General features: G+C 37.6%; 1 protein-coding gene across 2 annotated transcripts in view; it reads right to left on the reverse strand.

Moving 5' to 3' along the window:
- Window positions 1–18,432, reverse strand: part of PPIL2 (peptidylprolyl isomerase like 2) — a 74,284-nt gene that overhangs the window by 35,335 nt on the left and 20,517 nt on the right. Inside the window, exons 9-12 of one of the 2 annotated variants that reach the window (XM_049805800.1) lie at window positions 9,329–9,404; window positions 7,733–7,893; window positions 6,128–6,203; window positions 4,815–4,921 (exon numbers count right to left, since the gene is read on the reverse strand). In XM_049805800.1, coding sequence (XP_049661757.1) covers window positions 4,815–4,921; window positions 6,128–6,203; window positions 7,733–7,893; window positions 9,329–9,404 — 420 coding nt within the window. The remainder of the gene's footprint in view (window positions 1–4,814; window positions 4,922–6,127; window positions 6,204–7,732; window positions 7,894–9,328; window positions 9,405–18,432) is intronic. The other variant, XM_049805801.1, reaches the window with a different exon arrangement.

An 18,432-nucleotide genomic window follows, 5' to 3' on the forward strand; every position in this document is an offset into this window, starting at 1 on the left:
CGGATTAGTATTCAATTACTGCTATCGGCTTGTGTTTAACCACCAGATCATTATCCCAGAGTGACCACTTGTATGAGGAGAACTCAGAAAGGAGAGAAGGGAGATAGTACACCAAATCTCTTGTTCATCATTTTGACAGGGTCTTCTGGAGTGTTAAATTTTTTTACATATATATATTTCCATGGCAATGAAAATAAAAAAGTACAAGCCCTGAACAAGAAAGCCTCAAAGCAACCTAGAGGCAAAGGCAGGAATTTTTATCCCCTTTCACAGGTGCAGAGACTAGGAGTCTGCTACTCTGTCTATTCTTATGCAGGGCTGCTAATTCCAACAGACAGCCCAGGTTATTTGTGTAGCTCCACTCCAGCAATCAGGCATCTGTGATACATGTTACTGCCCAGGGATTCAAAATTATGCCCACATTTATTGCTCATTGTGAAATAAAAATGGGATGCCACTGATTTAAAAAAATCCGTAACCAAATGACATAGCCACATCATGCAGCAAGTCTGTGGCAAAGACACAGAATTCAGGGTGTACCAGCTCCTACTTCTCCACTCTAGCTATAACAACACACTACTCTTCTACTCCCTTATTCAAGTCAGTTTGACTTTGCACAGGGTAAAGCCTCCACCCTGCCTTAGGAGGCTGCTCCACCACCTACAAGATATAACTGCATCACTATAGTGACTAATATAGCAGAATGCACATGGATGATATAGACATTTGTTCCCAGCAGCATCCTGATTCAAACAGCTAAAAGGACTTGAGGAGACTAGAAAAATCACAGTAAATAAAATACAAGAAATACAGCAACATTCATTGCCTTGCATCAGTTATTTCTTCATCATTTATTTGTCTGGCAATGCGTAAGACCAGAGCTGAAAGAATAACACTTGTTGGATGTTGTTAAATCTTCTGTACTTGCCAGAATTACTTCTGGCAAGTACAATTTTTGTAAATTTGTTTCCAATTAGTGTATACAACAAATGTTGCTTATGCCCAGCTGAACTCAGCTTCCTGGAAAATGGCCCTAACAAATGGCCATCTGATTAGTCCCCATCAGGAGGAACATACTGTATCTGAATAAGAAGACTGAGAGAAAAAACAAATGGCAACAAAGAGTACTAGGCAAACCACTACAATGCAAAGAGAGAACAGTAGAGTACCTTTGCTCATTTGAGGCACAAATTCAAAAAGATGGAAAAAAATCCAGCTTATCTTCCAAAGTCTTTTTATTGCCTTTTCTCAGGTCAATGACTTAAACCACAGATCACCTTTCTGGAACCTAAGTGAAGTTTTCTGATGGTCTGAAGAAGTAATTTCAAACACAGAAAATATCTGGATTCTAGCCCTATTTCATGCTCTCTTTCTAAATCCTGTCACAAAGTAACTGATGACTTCAATCACACTGCAGCACTGATTTCCTCCCCTGGATCAATACAAAACATTTCTTGATTAGGTTTTTGGTGCTAGGACGAATCCCATCACTATCAATCTTATTGATTGGCACCTTAAAGTACAAGTATATGAAGATCCCTAGATTTATTTTTAAACAAAAGCTTCCACGTGTACATATGGACTGAACTCAAAACAATTCATACTGTCAGATAGCTCACAAAAAATAGGGGAAGGAAAGAACAGGAGACAGAACAGCTGTGAAGGGAGAGAGAGTAAGAACCCAAGCAGCGTACTGAAGACAAAGAGATCCTGGGTAGACTTCAGAAGCAGTGCAGACTGCTGAGAGCACAACTGCAAGAATATTTTGCTTGAATACAGCCCATAGGCATGAAAATACAATTGAAGACTCAGTTGACATAAACTTTAAGACACCAAGTATGTCACTTGCTGTTCTCTATTTCAGCAAGAAGACTTCACCTCAAAGTGTATATTGAAATCTAACCTGTAAGACTATTTTAAAATGTAATTTGAATTTTGCAAGTCCTACCTCCGGACACAGGTATTCATTTGTGATATTTATATAGCAACTTCATCCTCAAGCTTCCTAAAGCATTTCACAATCATGTATTTGCAGTACTGTGCAAATACAACCACTGCTAGGGTGGCTTCCATAATAACTAGGACACAGGATATCAGTCAGCAATTAAAAAAAGGAGCCTGTGGTCAGGCCAAGACAACAACCAGGCAGGCAGTGTTCACTCTTTAAAAAGCAAAGCTAAGCACCACTATAATATGGCTTATAAACCATATACTTGCTCCTGCAGTTGTACTGCTTGAGAGAGTAGATGTATGAATTCCCCAAATCACATACAGTTCATCTGAATTCAAACAGCAATGACAACCTAATACTGTTATTGGCTCTCCCACTCACTCAAGTAGCACAGATCTGTGTGCCAAATCCAGGGGTCCCAAATCTGCTGGTAATCTCAGTGTGTATCAATACAGTACTCTGGGCTGGAATTTCTTTCTCCATGTCTTTCTGAAAAGCTGGGGTACTACCCATGCTAACTATGTTAAAAAATCATGAAGGCTGAAAAGTCAGGCACCAAAAAGCCTGTGCAACATTAATTTGGGCGAGCATCATGATACAATGCAGTTCCCCCTGACTGCATTCAAGGACCTTAACCACATTCTACACTTTTGCAGGAAAACCAAATCCTGCATATAAACCATTTCACTACATAGTTCCAAATAGCTCTCAGAACTGGTTCGGCTTGCGCACTGAATAAGCCAGGAAAGCTGATAAAAAAACTCAGCATATGATTAATTAAGAATATTACCATGCATATTCACAAGCAGGGTGAACTGGATGTGTTTAGAAAGGTTTGATTTTGGCATTTCCCCATTTCCTATGCCTGTCTTTGCAATCTCAATAGATCCATTGTAGCTGATCTGTGTATATGTTTGTGACCTATATATGCGTTAAATTTTTGTAAGATGTCTGCTCTATCTGCACTAAGCTACCTTATGGGCCTAACCTCAGTGTGATTCAGGAAAACCAAAGTTAGAAGCACAAACTCCTTATATAGTAAAGGTTGAAAAACAAGTGCCTCCCGGAAGAACTGATTTAATAGACCTAGGATGATGACCTAAAGTGGATGTTGTGAAAATCTCCTTAAAGCAGCAAGTTTTTCCTACTTATTCTAAATATATATCTTTTTCCCCTCTGCAGTGCCAAAGGTCTGCTTAATTCACACAGATTTAATCGACACAAAGAAATGAAAGAAACAGATGGGTAGAGGCCAATGTTCAAGCATGTCTGTTTGTGTAAAACAGTGCACACTTCCAATGTGTATATGAGGAAGCGGTGTGTGTGAAAGGGAGATGAATAGGAATTCATCTGGAAAAAAAGGAAACACAATGGATATCATACAGGAAGTTTATAATGGGCAATTGAGACTGGGTCCTCGGGACTGAGTGACACTGGTCACACATGTGGCCAAAAACCCACAGTGATAAGAATAGCTGCTGTCAGCCTGCATTAGCCAGGAGCCAGTTTGAGAACATATGGCAAAACAAATGATTCAATGCAATCTGCTCATTCTGCTGCTTCCCCCAAATATTGCTGTACTAACATCCTCTGCTTTTTGCCTTATTACATAGTGTTACTATTTAAGAGCATGGAAAACACCTGTAGGGATGACACAGACCTACAGAATTACTAGCATGATAGGCTGCTGTGGAGATTCTCATACTGTTTCCATAGATCAGCTTGAGATGTTTACACATTATCCTGCTCCTTACTCACGCGAGAGCAAGGAAAAGAAGGGAAAGCTAGCAGACTTGTCCTTTTTCTTTCTCCCAGGCAAAAAACGATGCACTCTCCCAGTGCATCTCTGGATTTCACACCAGGCACCCCAGCTCCTAGCCAGCACCACTGTCCTTAAATTCTGTGAGAGTCACAACAAGCAGAAGTTTTACCATTTAAACTCCTAGTCACATCCTTCAACTTCCTAAACCATCTATTTTCAGGCCTATAATCTCCTGAGATAAAAATCTCAGTAAACAAAGGAAGGTTGGGGCTTTTTACATTGAAAACTTCTTTTCCTTTTATAGATGTGGTTGTACACATAAATAAGCAAGCACGCTAGCAAGCAGTGACGTCTGAGACATCACTGTCGCCACAACTCATCCGTCTATCATAAGTTTTGCCATGTTTATTATTTTAAGAGCCACAGATTTCCACGAGAAGCAGACTGTATTGACTGCAAAAAAACTCTAGTCCATTTTTTTTAAAAAAGAATGTTTACCTCTTAATGGCAAAGAGAAGATGTTTGAAAACAGGGACCTTCAAAACTGAGACAGCAGGAAGCAAAAAAACATATTCTAAGATTTTCATTTAGGTTTGTTCCGTAAAGCTCAGGATTTAGAAGTAAATCTAACCATTTCTGGGTATCTTAACTACATGTACTCAGGCAGACAGACTGCTCTCAGTTTCACTGAATTTCTTTTCCTGGTTCTGCCAGTAACCTGGTGTGTAACCTTGGGTTATTCTCTCTTCCGTGTGTTCTTCTTTTTTCTATCTACCTTCCTTGTCATTATTTGGATCACTATAATCCTGACCCTTTGAAGCTCTAAACATGTACCTTGACATGTTGTAAGTAGTCCACTAAAATGTATGGGACTACTTACAGAGAACATTTATACATATAGTAGTATAATATATAAAATAATGTATATACATTTTACAAAGGAGTTTTGTGTATGTATGAAAACACACCAAAACAACTGAAAGCTAGTTATTTGTCCATATCTATTACAACTACACACTATTCCTTTCTTTGGACATTTCCATTGCCAGCTCACATTCTGTTCATTATCTAGAGACGTTCATCTTATGGGGCACACAGTACCATATCACAGTGCAGCTCCAAGTTTAGGTCTCCCTTATTAGTGTGAAGTCGCACATAGCCCTTCTTCTTCACGTATTTGTATCTTACAACATCTTCTTCAATAGCAGCTGTATCAAAGCAAAAGACAATAATTAGCTCTCTGGAAGCTTACTCGTTGATCTTTAGAAATCATGAGAAAACGAATTGCTAGATTCAACTGTCTGACCTCTTCCCCTGGGGTACTAGGTCTTCAGCGATTGTACCCTGCAATTTATCTATGATAACCTCATATTCATCTCTGTGCAAAATACTTTCCATTATAGAAAACCACCAACTCCTCGAGAGCCAACAATATCATCTATATTTTTAAGTCACAGAAGCATTCAATATTACAAACTATAATTTTCAAGTAATGTCTACCAATCACAAAAGTTACTTTGAAACCAAATTGTTTCTTGTCAAACTTGGAAGCCAAGCAGGTAGTCATCAGTCAACCACAAATTGCTGACATATAAGGATCTACCCAGTTCTGAAAACAAATGAAGCTGTTACTGGAAACATTACTGGAAAGTCAAACCAAAGGATTAATCTAGGATGTTTCCACTTCCATTTTGTCAAAATGTCCAGTTAGTCAGATATTTTCAACACTCAAAGAGTCACCTGCAAATCACTGTAATCCACTAAGTAAAGGAACTGAACTTGGTAAAAGTAGTTTTAGCAATGTATTCAACCTTTGCCTAAGTGTATGACACACTTCCTACATTTTAGTGCCAAAAGCAAGACCTTTCTTTTCAACTGGGAATACTAATTGCTCAGCTATGTAATCAATATTCAAATTAAATAAATTCTATACATTTGTGTTTAGGCTGGAGAATGAAAGAAAAACTTTATTGTACTGAAGTGCATTTTTGTGTAACCTTGAAAAGCTGTAAATCAACAGTTATCACCACAAAATTTGCTAACCAATACTGGGTTAGGCCAGGAAGGGGGTAAAGATTTTGTGTGCTATTTGAGGAGAGATTATACTTAATTCCTAACTTACATAAGTGGATATCCCATTTTGTGGTCCCCAGGCATAGAAAATACCTCATTCATTTCAGTCCAACATAAGTAACTGCCATTCAAAGCCAAAGCTAATTTATAATTGCTCCATTATTTTCAGAATGAGCTCATTGGAAAGTAAGGATATATCTACTCGGGGAATACATTTCCATGGCATCAGTACTGACCAATTATCAATGCATTCCTTCAGTCCTCATAAATGTACGTGTGCTAGGGAACACATTTAAAACTGGAAAGTAAATAAACAACTTGTAGCTAGGTAGTTCTGGTACCTGCTTCGTGGGTAGTTTCAGGCACCATTGCAGTGGAGGTAAAGGAAGCACTTACTGCTCCAGTGGAATAGTGAGCCTATTCACAGAAGAAAAAGCAGGAGAAAAAGACATTAGATCTTAGAATTTATCTACTAAAGATACTATATACTAGAAACACATAAATGTCATCCTTCTGAAGGCAGACTTCTGCTCTAGCTCCTATAGAAACAAACAAATGCATGATGCAGCAATAACTCTGTATCTGTTACCCGTAATATTTGCTCTGATGAAACTCTATTTAAGGCTGCCCATGTGCTGAGCTGAAGGGGCTTATTGCTTCCACTACAGTTTAATACATCATTACGCAAAGATTCCATTATCAGAATTTATTTGTATGTCCACAGGTGGAGATATGAAAGGAGTATTGTTGGCAAGACATCTGTAAAATTCTCCAACATTGCTGAGTAAGTGGAAGGAAAATCGAGTGAACCGCAGAGGTACGGTGGAGGAAAGGAAACCACCCCCCACACACACACACACAGCCCTTCTGCATGCAGAGGCACTGCCCCATGGTTCCCAATGTCTATTTTGAGCTTTGTAATTCTCCTGCAGAAAAGAAATGTGAATGTCACACATGGATTTTGTAGTAAATTACAAAGATCTAATAAAGAATTAGTAAAGAATACAGGTCAGGCCAATGCTTTGTCAATAAGGTTACACTGCATCCTATGCAAGTTTATAATTATGCCCATCCACATAATTACCTGACAATCTGATTCTCCAACATGTGTAGAGCTCATCGTTGTCTCTCACCTCTTTTTTTCTCCCTACATCTTTTGTTTTCTTGTAACACTAAGATGCCCTGAAAAAGGGGCAAATGTGATCCCATGGTCACATATACTCCCTAATCTGTCACTAAGCCTCCTCATTAAAAGCCATATGCTGCATTGCTATTCCTTTTCCTGTAAGTGTAATCAAAGCATGAAGACATAAACATCCCAGAATTATTAAAGGAAAGAAGAATACTCCGTCTTCCCCATTAAAAACAGCCTTTGATGTAGGAAGTCTAGATGCAGATGAATTATTTCTCGACAGCCACAAACACACAGTAACATGCACCTGGAAGAACATCCTTTAAAATATTCCACTAAAAATCCTGCATTCTATTGGAAAAAGATGGAGAAGCAGTTGTGGATGATTTATATATTTGACCACACCAGAAGTGATTCACTTGCACAGCCCTTAAGGTGTGTTCTCTCTGCCAACAACTGCAGGAAGCAATGATAACACAAATTCAAAGCAAGAGATTACAACCTGGGAAAAAAGGTTCTGCCAACATATACATCATAACCACATCATAAAGATTCTTCCTTCTTATTGTGCTGCATTTCTAAAATGTTTGTTCATGTACAATGATTTAACAAAGAGAAACTCACTGACAAATACAACGTATTTCTAAGGAATCCCAATGATTTTCATATTCTCATCTATGACAAATTTCCACGTAACAGAAACCAGAAGGAGTAGTGTCTGTTTATACTGCAATATGGCCTCTAAGCTGAAAAACATCTATTACCATTTCTGAAAAAGTCAGTCAGCGCCAAACTACAAATTAAGTCAACTTACTGCGTTCAGTTTATCCACTTTCTTCTTTTCAGGAGCCTTCATAGTAGCTGCTAGAATATCATCACCTTTGAATTCCTTATAAAGCTCCAGTAAAGTCTCTCGGGTCTCTGTATTTGTATTTTTTAAATAGTAAGATGGATCTAATTTTGCTTTTTCTTCATCTAGATAAGACAAAGTTAAATCATTCAGAGTTAAAAGAAGAATTCTATTTTGTTCTCCTTCAGTTTATTACATATCTAGTTACACAAAAATATTCTAGATATTATCTCTACTTTTTTTTTAATAAAAACGTCTAGTAACTATATTTATTCCTGCAGAAACAGTAACAATAGCAATGCATTACACTAGTGGCAGTATAACTTGAAATATAGCACAATAAATGCCAATACGATGAAGTATAATAAAAGAAAAAAACAATTTCAAATCAGCTACTGCAAAAATTCCTTTGAAACCACTAGAAAGTATCTAAGTTCATGCAAGTCTTTTAAAATTTTTATAGAATAATAAAGACAAGATATATTTGGGTACAATATAAACTTCTGTCCTTTGTCTTGTCACTGAATGGCCAGGCCTGTGATGCAAAAATCCCAAGATCAGTTCTTTAATGTGATAGCAGGGGGACAAGGCTGGTGGACTGGACTGTAGAAATTGATTTTTAAAATTTATTTAATTTTTTATTTTTAAAAGTTTCTCTTGTTCTCTGTCTTGGTATGCCTACTATCTGCTGGATATTAAATATTCCATCTCTGAGATAATACCCACTTATTTTTAGCAGGTAAACAGAAAGAGAGATGCTTGCTTGCAAAATTAGTATATTTTTTAAAAAGAGAGAGAGAGAGAGAGATGAGATGAGATGAGCATAATAAGACCCAGAAAAACACACCATGCTTAGAATCAGCAATTAGACCTCATTAGAAACAGTTCTAATGGAAACCACAAGGGCAAAGGAGAATTTTTTTCCTTCAGCAATTTAATATTAGCAGATATTACTAAGCATTTAGCTATCCAAAAATCACAAAAGAATTGAGAAGTAAACTTCTTAGAAATCTAGAACAGAGGAAAAAAAGAACATTTTTTTTTTATGATTAAAATTATTTTGATACTATTTTACAAAAATCTATATCGATGTTTAACTTGGAAGATGTCCATTATTATCCAGACAGAAGGATGGGTAATACATTGTTGATACACGTGAAAGAGAGACTAGCAGACAGGTATGGAAGATGTAGGTTTCCTTGTCTTGGTTCTGGTACAAGGCTAAGGGACCTTTTGGGAAATTATTCTTCCTCCTCTTCTCACTTCTCTCTCATCTACCTACTCTTAAAGGATACTGAATGCTTTCTGTGTTTGCACAGCACTCGATAGAGACAGTTAATGATTTCTCAAATAATCATGTCTTTGCTTCAAAATTTTTAACACATTTGATGTATAAAGGACAGTTTCAACAAGCTATTCATGTTTCCAAGAAGCTTTCAAAGTTACCACTAGCCACTGAGGGATGTCCATCCAGAAAACTCCTATGTCAATTCCATAATGTCTTTCAAATTTGCATATTTGGGTTGGTATTTTCTCAGCCTACCTTCAGTTCATCCTTACCTGGATCAATTACTTTTATGTTGTTCTTAACATGAAAGAAGTTTGAGACATTGAACTTATCCAGGTTTGTTGGATCCTGAAAATAATAATTAAAAAAACAAATATCAGAGAGCTTGGTACAAACCCATTCCATGCAACAGACTAGTTTGAAGGGCAGACACCACCATAATAAATAAATAGGGAGAGACAGAATAACTTCCATACTCCCCAAATCACAGAAAGACAAAAAAAATATAAAGCAATCAACCCCAACTGACACCAGCAACAAGCCTGTTCACAGTAGGCTCCTTAGGGATCTGGAATTTAGTTCCAAACATATTACACATATTTTGCCTACAGAAGTTACTAACAGAACTAAGCTGAGTCTACCCTTTCCCAGTGAGAAGAAACAATGAGAAGCTGCAATTGCCTGATTCTTTGCTTCATTCTGTGGTTTGGTCTAAAATCTATGCAAATTCACATTAGCTATCTCCTTCTATTTATAACAGTGTGCCTGATTTGCACGTGCTCTATGAACTTTTGTAATGCATTTCAAAATACAAATAAACCTCAGAGCAAGTAAGTCTTTGCAGTCAGAACTGGTTCGATTGTTTTTTTTTTTACTAGTGAAATCTGTGCTTACAGAATTACATGTAAAAATATAAAAAATAAAATAAAAAGCAACAAAAAGTGGCATTATGAAAACTTTATTGAGTGACCACTCAAGGAAAACAGCAAAAATACAGTCCATTAACTGTAAGTCTTTATACTATCTCTAGGCAACTTTCTGCATAACTTTGACCTTTTGTTAGAGAGAGTGAGACAAGGAATGCCTACTGGTGATCTAGGTTACATTATACCATTATTAAACAGTCCTTAATCCTCTTCTTACAATGACTTCAAGGTTTTTTCCTCAAGCTCCTCTGCAGAACTGAAAGGTCAAAACATCAGCCCAGGACACCCAGTCATTTCTGGAAATTCTATCTTACAGAAACAATTCAAAATCTAAAATACCAAAATATCTTAATGATATGCAATAGTTTCAAGTTCAGGATAAAAATAATACAACATATTATGCAAAGAACCATAACACTGACATGAATACTATTATCCTAAATGAATTTAACAAAGCTTCTTGGACCACCACCATTAGTAAGACGTTTTGACAATTCCATCTCTGGTAAAAGTAATGATTAATACAAGCAGAGCTGGTAGCTCCATCACTTATTAAATGATCTAATTATGCTTTTTATTCATCCCTGAAATGGTACACTTCCACCAGAAAGTGCATTTTTAGTTTTACTGCTGGTAGTAAAACCAAAACACATTTATGAAATCAAGCTGTGTGATTCTGTACCCTAAAGATGACCCCCTGTCTTTCTGCTGTCCCCTTTCCCAACCACTATATAATCATTTTCTCTTGTTTCCTGCCCCACTCTACCCTTCCAATAGATCTTCATCAAGACATGGACTGCCAAAACCCCCAGATATTTTATCTTTAAGATCTTGCATTAGAAACAGATAATCTTTAAATAAAACTACTAAGGAATAGGAAATTTGGACCTGTTTTTTAACCATTTTTTTATCCTCTGACACCAGCACTTAGGTGTATTTATTATTTATTACCTCGCATATATATTTATGTATGTATGAATAGAGATAATTTCAGCCTTGCTCTCTGACAGTCAACAAGATGCATGGAGAACGTCTGGAGAAAGGGCTCAGTGTGTTTCCAGAAGTCACAGGTTGCCTCCTTCCAAACACTCTTCAGTAATCATGAGCTGTAGCTTTCCCAGACAGAAAGCATTGCCTTGCACGTAAATGTACCACCTCAAAAGGTGAAGGAAGTAAGACTGCTTACCTTTCCAGGAAAGGAAAAAAATATATATATATATCTGTGTATTAATATTAACAGAGACAGATGGATTTATAGCAATCCACATGTCTGCCGTTCATGGCAAAGTGAAGGGCAAGACTGACTCCTGAAACTGACTTTTCATGGAGAGGAGGGAGGGCAGGAGACAGCAGTAAAGATGAACCAGAAAAGACCTTCACTATATTCCTCTAAATAAAGCTTCTTGATTTACTGATTTATTGATTGTTTAAAAATAAATAAAAGGATACAACAAGTGCCAGTGCCTTATGAAACCATGTGTTTTGTGCTCAGGGTACCAAGAATCAGATTGGTTCAAACTGTTTCACAGCCACAGTTCATTCAATTGTTTACCTGGCTTAACCAGCCTAATTGCAGGCATTGAGCAATGCCATTAACTCCAGCAAAAATGTTTAGTGTCTCCTTCCCTGCAAGGGATTGCTCAGGGCTCTCCAAATCACCACTAAAATCCCCATAGGCAACGCATCCATTATGGTATGAAGGACAGCAGAGGCCACAGGGCAGCTCCCTCTCCTTGCAGACCACAGCCATCCATCTGCTTTCTGAGAGACCCGAGACAACCAGGTCCTTCATCACATTCAGGTGGGCCATTTGTTCAAACAGCAAAAACTCGACATAGGTTTGATTTACAGTGTTGTCCCTTGTGTTCCTGATTCTGCAAAGCAGGAGCCTCAACACGCGTTGAGAAGGCAGACAACCCACGCGCCTACTCCAAAACCAGTTTCCCTCTGTCAGTGGAAAAAAACCTCAAAAACGGTTCCTTAAGTTGAAATTTGAGTGTCATCTTACATAGGACACCTAGGACAAGCGGTTGACATATTGATTCCTCCCTCTAAAATACAGCATCATGATACACTAGAAGTTTGATTAGAATTAGTTTGATTAGAATTAGACAAATGTGCATACCAAGTGTGGCAGTACTGTGATGAATATTAAGTTAAACACAAGACACCATTTGCTTTTACCATCCCCAAGAGCAGAAATACATCTGACCAGTCCAACCTGTGCAACAGAAGACACAAACCATTTCCCTACTGATGGTACGGAGTCCTACAACACAAGATACACATTTTTTAAATGTAGGTCTATGCAAATTTTAAAAGGGCACATGGTCTTTAGACATATCGCTTCAGGAAGAAAACTGTCTAAACACTAATAATTAGCCCGCCAAGTTCCTCTCATTGCATCCATGACAGTTACTGGGCACAAACTCAGAGCAGTCCAACCAAAACACCGCAGGAACGGGCAGGCAGATGTACCTGCATGGTCAAAGCCTTGAGCTTTAATGAATTAACGGCCTCTCCTGGTCAGAGAAAGGCTGGACTCACGGGGATGCTCCCAATCCTGTTAAGATTAAGGCCTAGAGCCCAAAGGCCTAAAGAAATAAGTTCTGTGTAAGTGTGCAGAAACCAGAAAGGAAGATGAACCATGAAGAGTAAATTGGCCTACTTTTGTTTGTCTTAGCATGTTTAAAAATATGTATTCAAATTACTATGGGTAGCAGTCTCAGGGTTTTTCTTATTAAGGTTACAAACCATAAACTTTAGCAAATTACTAGCACAGATACAGACTTCAAAGGGTAGCTAACTATCATGACTATTAAAAATCTCATATTTGACGTTTTCATGAAAGCTGAGCTCTGAAAACAAGTAATCTCAAGTTTTATTCCACTTGTTTTTTCCTATAATTTTCCACTTTCACCTACTTTGGGAAACAGCTTAAACTCTGTTAATCTTAAGCACCATACACACAAAAAATGTGTGTATGCAAAAAAAGCAGGTTAAAACCAGTGCAGTTTTAGACCGTGTGATTTCTTTGAGGCCTGATTCTTCTCTTACTATTTGCTCGGCCATGCTGCGTTCCTAATTATCTTCAGGACTGTTACTTTCATACGCTGACCATGTACCAACACATCACTTCTTTACCAGCCACTCTGCACATGCATTGGGGCAGGATTCACTCTCAGAGAGCCCTCATCCACAACCAAGAGGAAATCTGCTCTGACCTTCTGTCACACAAAGAGCAAATGAGAAATAGCTGAGGAGTGAAATATCAATTAACAGTGTGCAGCTCAGCTACCTCCAACTTAGCTCATTAGTTATGCTTCCTGCCACAAATGCCAATGGTGTTTAACAGCTTGTTGGGAACCATGTCTTATCCATTGCTGATTAGGTTATACAGAAACAATAAAATTGACATAAGGAAGCACATAACAGTATGAGCCTTTTTTTTCCTTTAATGGCAGCAAACTTGCTTGCATTCTACCCAGATTTTTTTTTTTTTTTTTTCCTATTTCTCCCAGGAACCATCCTCCATTTCTGTGGTGCAAAGTAGACGCATTTGTGAGCGTGCATCTATCAGGGAAGGCTCTCAGCCGGGTGCCATCAGAGGACTGTGCCTATTACCAGTGGCACAACAGGGTTGGGGGTGATTACTGCAATTCTTCCTGTGAAGAGGAACAGACCACGTCTGCTTCTGCTTTACCTGCAAGGACTGATGTTGAGCAGAGCCACACTTCTCACCAACTCCCCTCCCCTGCCAGCATACAGCCCAGCTATAGCTTCTAAGAGTTTCCAGAGCAGGAATAATTTCTGCTGTATCTTCTCAAATTTGAGAGCCGTGGTTTCTGGTTTGTGAACAGAGACACAGTGGAGGATGAAGAATTGACAGGGGGCTAAAGAGGAAGTTGTTCTGAACAATTCCTACCAAATGGGATGTGAAAGTAGGGTATTGCAGCATTCTTAAGTTTTCTCTCCTCAGGATACTCTCACACTTGTTGTGATGGGAAGAAGTCCACAGGACTCTGAGAGCCCACCACTGTGTCCAGCAAAGCACTAGCTCACGCTGTTTCTCTCTGTGCATCTTGAGCTGGGGCAAGCACATGCTTCAGCCTGCCCACTTTTACACAAGGGAATACAGATTGTACTTATTTATGTGCTTGCTATTAAGTTCCACATCATTACACAAAGAATAATTTGCAAAATATATGATTGAAACACACAAAGAATTTACAGTAACGGTAATTAATAATAATTTCTACCAGGCTGTTGATCAGATTTTGTCACAAAGATTAAATGGTGGACAGCAGACCTTGAGATCTAACCCTGAATTATACCACCAAAAAAATTTACTTTGGAAGATAACTTCAAATTAGGTTAAACATTTAGATTGAAAACTAGCTGAAAACCTGTAAAACACAGGACTGAAACAATCACCTACTTCTGAATCGCAGTCTAATGCAATCTTATTTTGTCAAAACTCTTTCAAAGCTATACTGAATCCTACCTTTAAAACAGTTGCAAAGTGAAATGAGGAACAGCAATGTACCAGAACGGGAAGCAGAAGAGGGGGATAAGAACACTGCAAACAAGCTTCAACAATACCAGCCTTCCTATTACAGATAACCTTGTCCCCACAGGTCTCTAAGTGCTTTACATCACACCTTACACATTAAGTGTAACTAATAAATCTTGAAGTACTTTAGCTGTCTGTCAGCTGGTAGCACATTCATGACATTTGCAAGGGATGCTAAGTTAGGCTGAGCTGATCATCTTTCAAGGTAAAAGAATACAAGTCGGTTTAGAGTTATAGGAAACACAGACAAAATACAACAGAAATATTCCATTTAGAAGAGATACGAACCAGTACAGCTGAGAGAAAAATTATCTGAAATAATAATAAACCATAAGGAGAGAGAAACTTGGAAAAAAGTAACACCAGCACTACAGATGGAAAGCTTGACTTGAGTTTGTGGCAAGACCACACAGCTAAGAAAACGAAATTTCAACTTGAGGGTAGAGTCTAAAAAATCCAGTCATATTAAGACTGCTAGTGTCTAGGAAGAGTTTAATATGGAATAATGTCACGTGTATTTCTGTTGTTATCAGCAAGATATTAAACCAGAATCCATGACATCTTTTGCCTGAATAACTACATTCCAGTTCTGGTAATGTATCCTGCACACCAGGATATGGTATTATTCTTTACCTCCTGCCCTGAGGGGCTGGATAATATCACCATATGTTGATGAAAAACTGCCATGCTCTACCCCAGGACATTTGCATTTCAACAGAGAAAAAAGCAATTTCTGTATATGTAAGTGCAGGAAGCACTGTGGATTCCTTTACAAAGAGAAGTACATCATAGATCTAAGATAGTGTTATTAACAACTAAAGTTGTCATTTTCCTTTTTTTAGTTCCAGATCCAAAATAATTTGTCCTTTTTAACAAGTAAACTTAATAGGACACAATTAACCATCAGTAAAAGCAAAGCAACCAGCTGAGATGGTGTTCACCAGAAAAGATAACAGGGATGGATTATGATTGCTCTTTGAATAATGTTTAGCAGCAAGACCAGAACAAAAAATTTTATGCAATTCTCTCTCTTCTGGAAAGAGCAAAATATTCTGGTTTTGTTTTTAATTATATACATTGGGAGAGAGAGGTCAAGTTTGAGGTCAATAGCTATTCTGGTAGAACATCCCTAGCAGCTGTAGGATTGCCCTTTATGTATCAACAAGGAAAAAAGAGATCATAGAAATAATCTGTAAACATACATTATTCAAATTTTCCATTTATCATGTTGTATTTCACTAGCAAACACAGGTACCCTAGGACATTCAGAGTCAGCCTCTGGAAACGCTATTTCCTATTGATAAACACAGCTATTACAGACAGTCCTATTCAGCTGTTATTTGCAAAGCAAAGAATGTTTTTTATAGCAACTTCCTTTATATCTACCTTTTTGCCAAACAGGAGGATCAGTCTTACCAACTCACTCTATTCCAGCTCTCTCAGATACGACAGTACTCAATTTACATGGGGGAATGGGAAAACAACAAAGTGATAAATTTCAACACAGAATTGAAAGGTTTTTAAGAGAAGTGGGATTTGGGATAGAGCTCAAGAGCCACAAATTGAAACACAACAGATTGCAGTCATGAACTCTGGCTAAGAAACAAAGCCACAGGTGGTAGAGCTTGGCAGTATGAAGCCACCATGCTGCCTGCAGTGTTGTCAACACGAGAGCTTGCAGAGGAGACATTGGTCTGCCCTTCAACAATTCACATGAAGAAAATACGATGAGAAAATAATGACAGATTCCTATACCACATAACATAAGCAATTTTAATACCCAGGCTGGTCATACCACTTTAGGTTGCATTCTGGCCTCAACAAAGCAAGTCAGGGTAGGGCACCATTTGATTAGGAGAAATCAAGGTATACTTGCAAGTTTGCAGTGGGTGTTGTGCAGTATATTAAATGGCTTACTTCTCATTCAACACCCTGAAGCCATTTTAGCCTGTTTGTTGAAAATCCTTTTTTGAAAAAAAAAAAAAAAATTAAAATCTAAGTGGGTGAAGGGTCAAGCTTTAGCTGGTTAACAGCATTCAGATGGTCAAAATCTCTTCCAGTCCAAACCCAAGATGAGAGTACTTTTGCTGTTTCTAAACTTACTTGAGAAGAGTATACCACAGGATTGTACACTACAGAAGTTAACACCCATCCATAACGAGTTGTTTACTTAAGAGGAACAAATCTACCCAACGCATTACCAACATCATCCTAAATGGAGGTGAGAGAGGTACAGGCAATGTAAGGCTGTGACCTTCACGTAGCTTGCAGGATGACTGTACCAGTGACTGGACAACTATCATAATCTACTTAGTTTCTCTTACCAGACATATTCGCCCAAGCAAGAAAGAAACCAAACATGTCAAGAACAGAACGAAGATGAAAAATATTGATAAAAATCCACATAGGGAAGATTTAGGGGACTATAGCATCCATTTGCTTTTATGAAAAATCAAAGCTAGGCATGTAACAGGAACACACTCTTTATACATACATTCAATTCCAAACCTACAAAACATATCAAAATATTTTTAAATGACTGCACATTTCAATTATTTGTTCAAAATAATTTGGTTTTCCACACTGATGCACAGAAACATTTTTAGTCACTCATGTTGTCTTTTTTTACCATTCCAAATCCATTAGCAACCATGCAGTTACATTCAAATAACATTCTGTTGGGAGCTTTCAATCTGAAAAAGCTATGTTTTTTGCTTCCATTGGATTAAAAACATTTTACTTTGTTGCATTAGCTTGAACCACCACAAGCCCAAAGGAATAGAGGAAAAATATTTATAAACATGCTGTTCAGCACTGGGGAGTAAGAAAGAGGGGATATATTTCATTTAAATTTAGACATAAATGAAAAATATTTTTCTATTCAAATTAGACTGTATTAGTCTTGGTTAGTGGCAATTAACTGTTCGTGAGATGCACACTAACTCGTGACTCCAATAACAATGATCTTTGAATCTTTTTTCCCCTATTTTGAAATCATGCAAGCTTAAAATGTCTACTTTTAAACAAAATTTTTAGATCTTTTGATACTAAACATCATCTGCAAATAACTATCTTTTACACTGTGAAATTTACAGTGCTGTTTTAATTTAGGTTTTAATTCTGCTAAAATCAGTAAAAGGCCAATATTGGTATCTATTCAGAATAAAACCATTCTAAGCAAGCACTTAAAGAAAATCCTCTGTTTTGCTGCTTATTTTGCTCTACATTTAGAGAAACTTTCTATAAAAAATGCTTTTCTGAAGCTTTGACTTTTTTTAGGCATCATCAAAAGATTAAGATGGACAATCAACTTCAGTCTTAATGTAACATGTTGACTTCCTAAAAGTTTATATACTTTACATTCTAAAACATGTTTCTTTTGATAACATAGACCAAGTACTGTTGGTTGTCTAGAGCTGAAGACGATTCCGGACATATCTTTACCTTTCCTCTACCCAGTCTTTTCCCAATGCACTACTTAAGTCTCACAATAAATCAGGGGTGTCATTGCAAATTTTCAGGTAAGATTTAACCAAAAACCCCCAAAAATCTTATGTGTAGTTTGACATCTAAAACTTACAATTATGCACAAGGTCTTATATTTAGTCAGATACAGTGACATAGCAAGCAACCGCAAATACATTCATAAAAATTCACATTTTTACATGGCATCCTTGACTTTTTCTGGGCACCTTTTTTTTTTTTCCCCTCCTTCAGTTTACAAAGTTGAACAATCTGCTTATCTACAAGGCACACAATAATCACTCTAGAGATTTGTCAGGCTCTAAGTTACATGAAATCTTTGTGGTTCATCTGGATAACAAAGAAAATACAGCAGTTCCCTTTCTACCCACCTCCAGGACACACATACAGACAA

The sequence above is a fragment of the Accipiter gentilis genome, chromosome 7 (genome assembly GCF_929443795.1).
Source record: "Accipiter gentilis chromosome 7, bAccGen1.1, whole genome shotgun sequence".
NCBI classification, from domain to species: Eukaryota; Metazoa; Chordata; class Aves; order Accipitriformes; family Accipitridae; genus Astur; species Astur gentilis.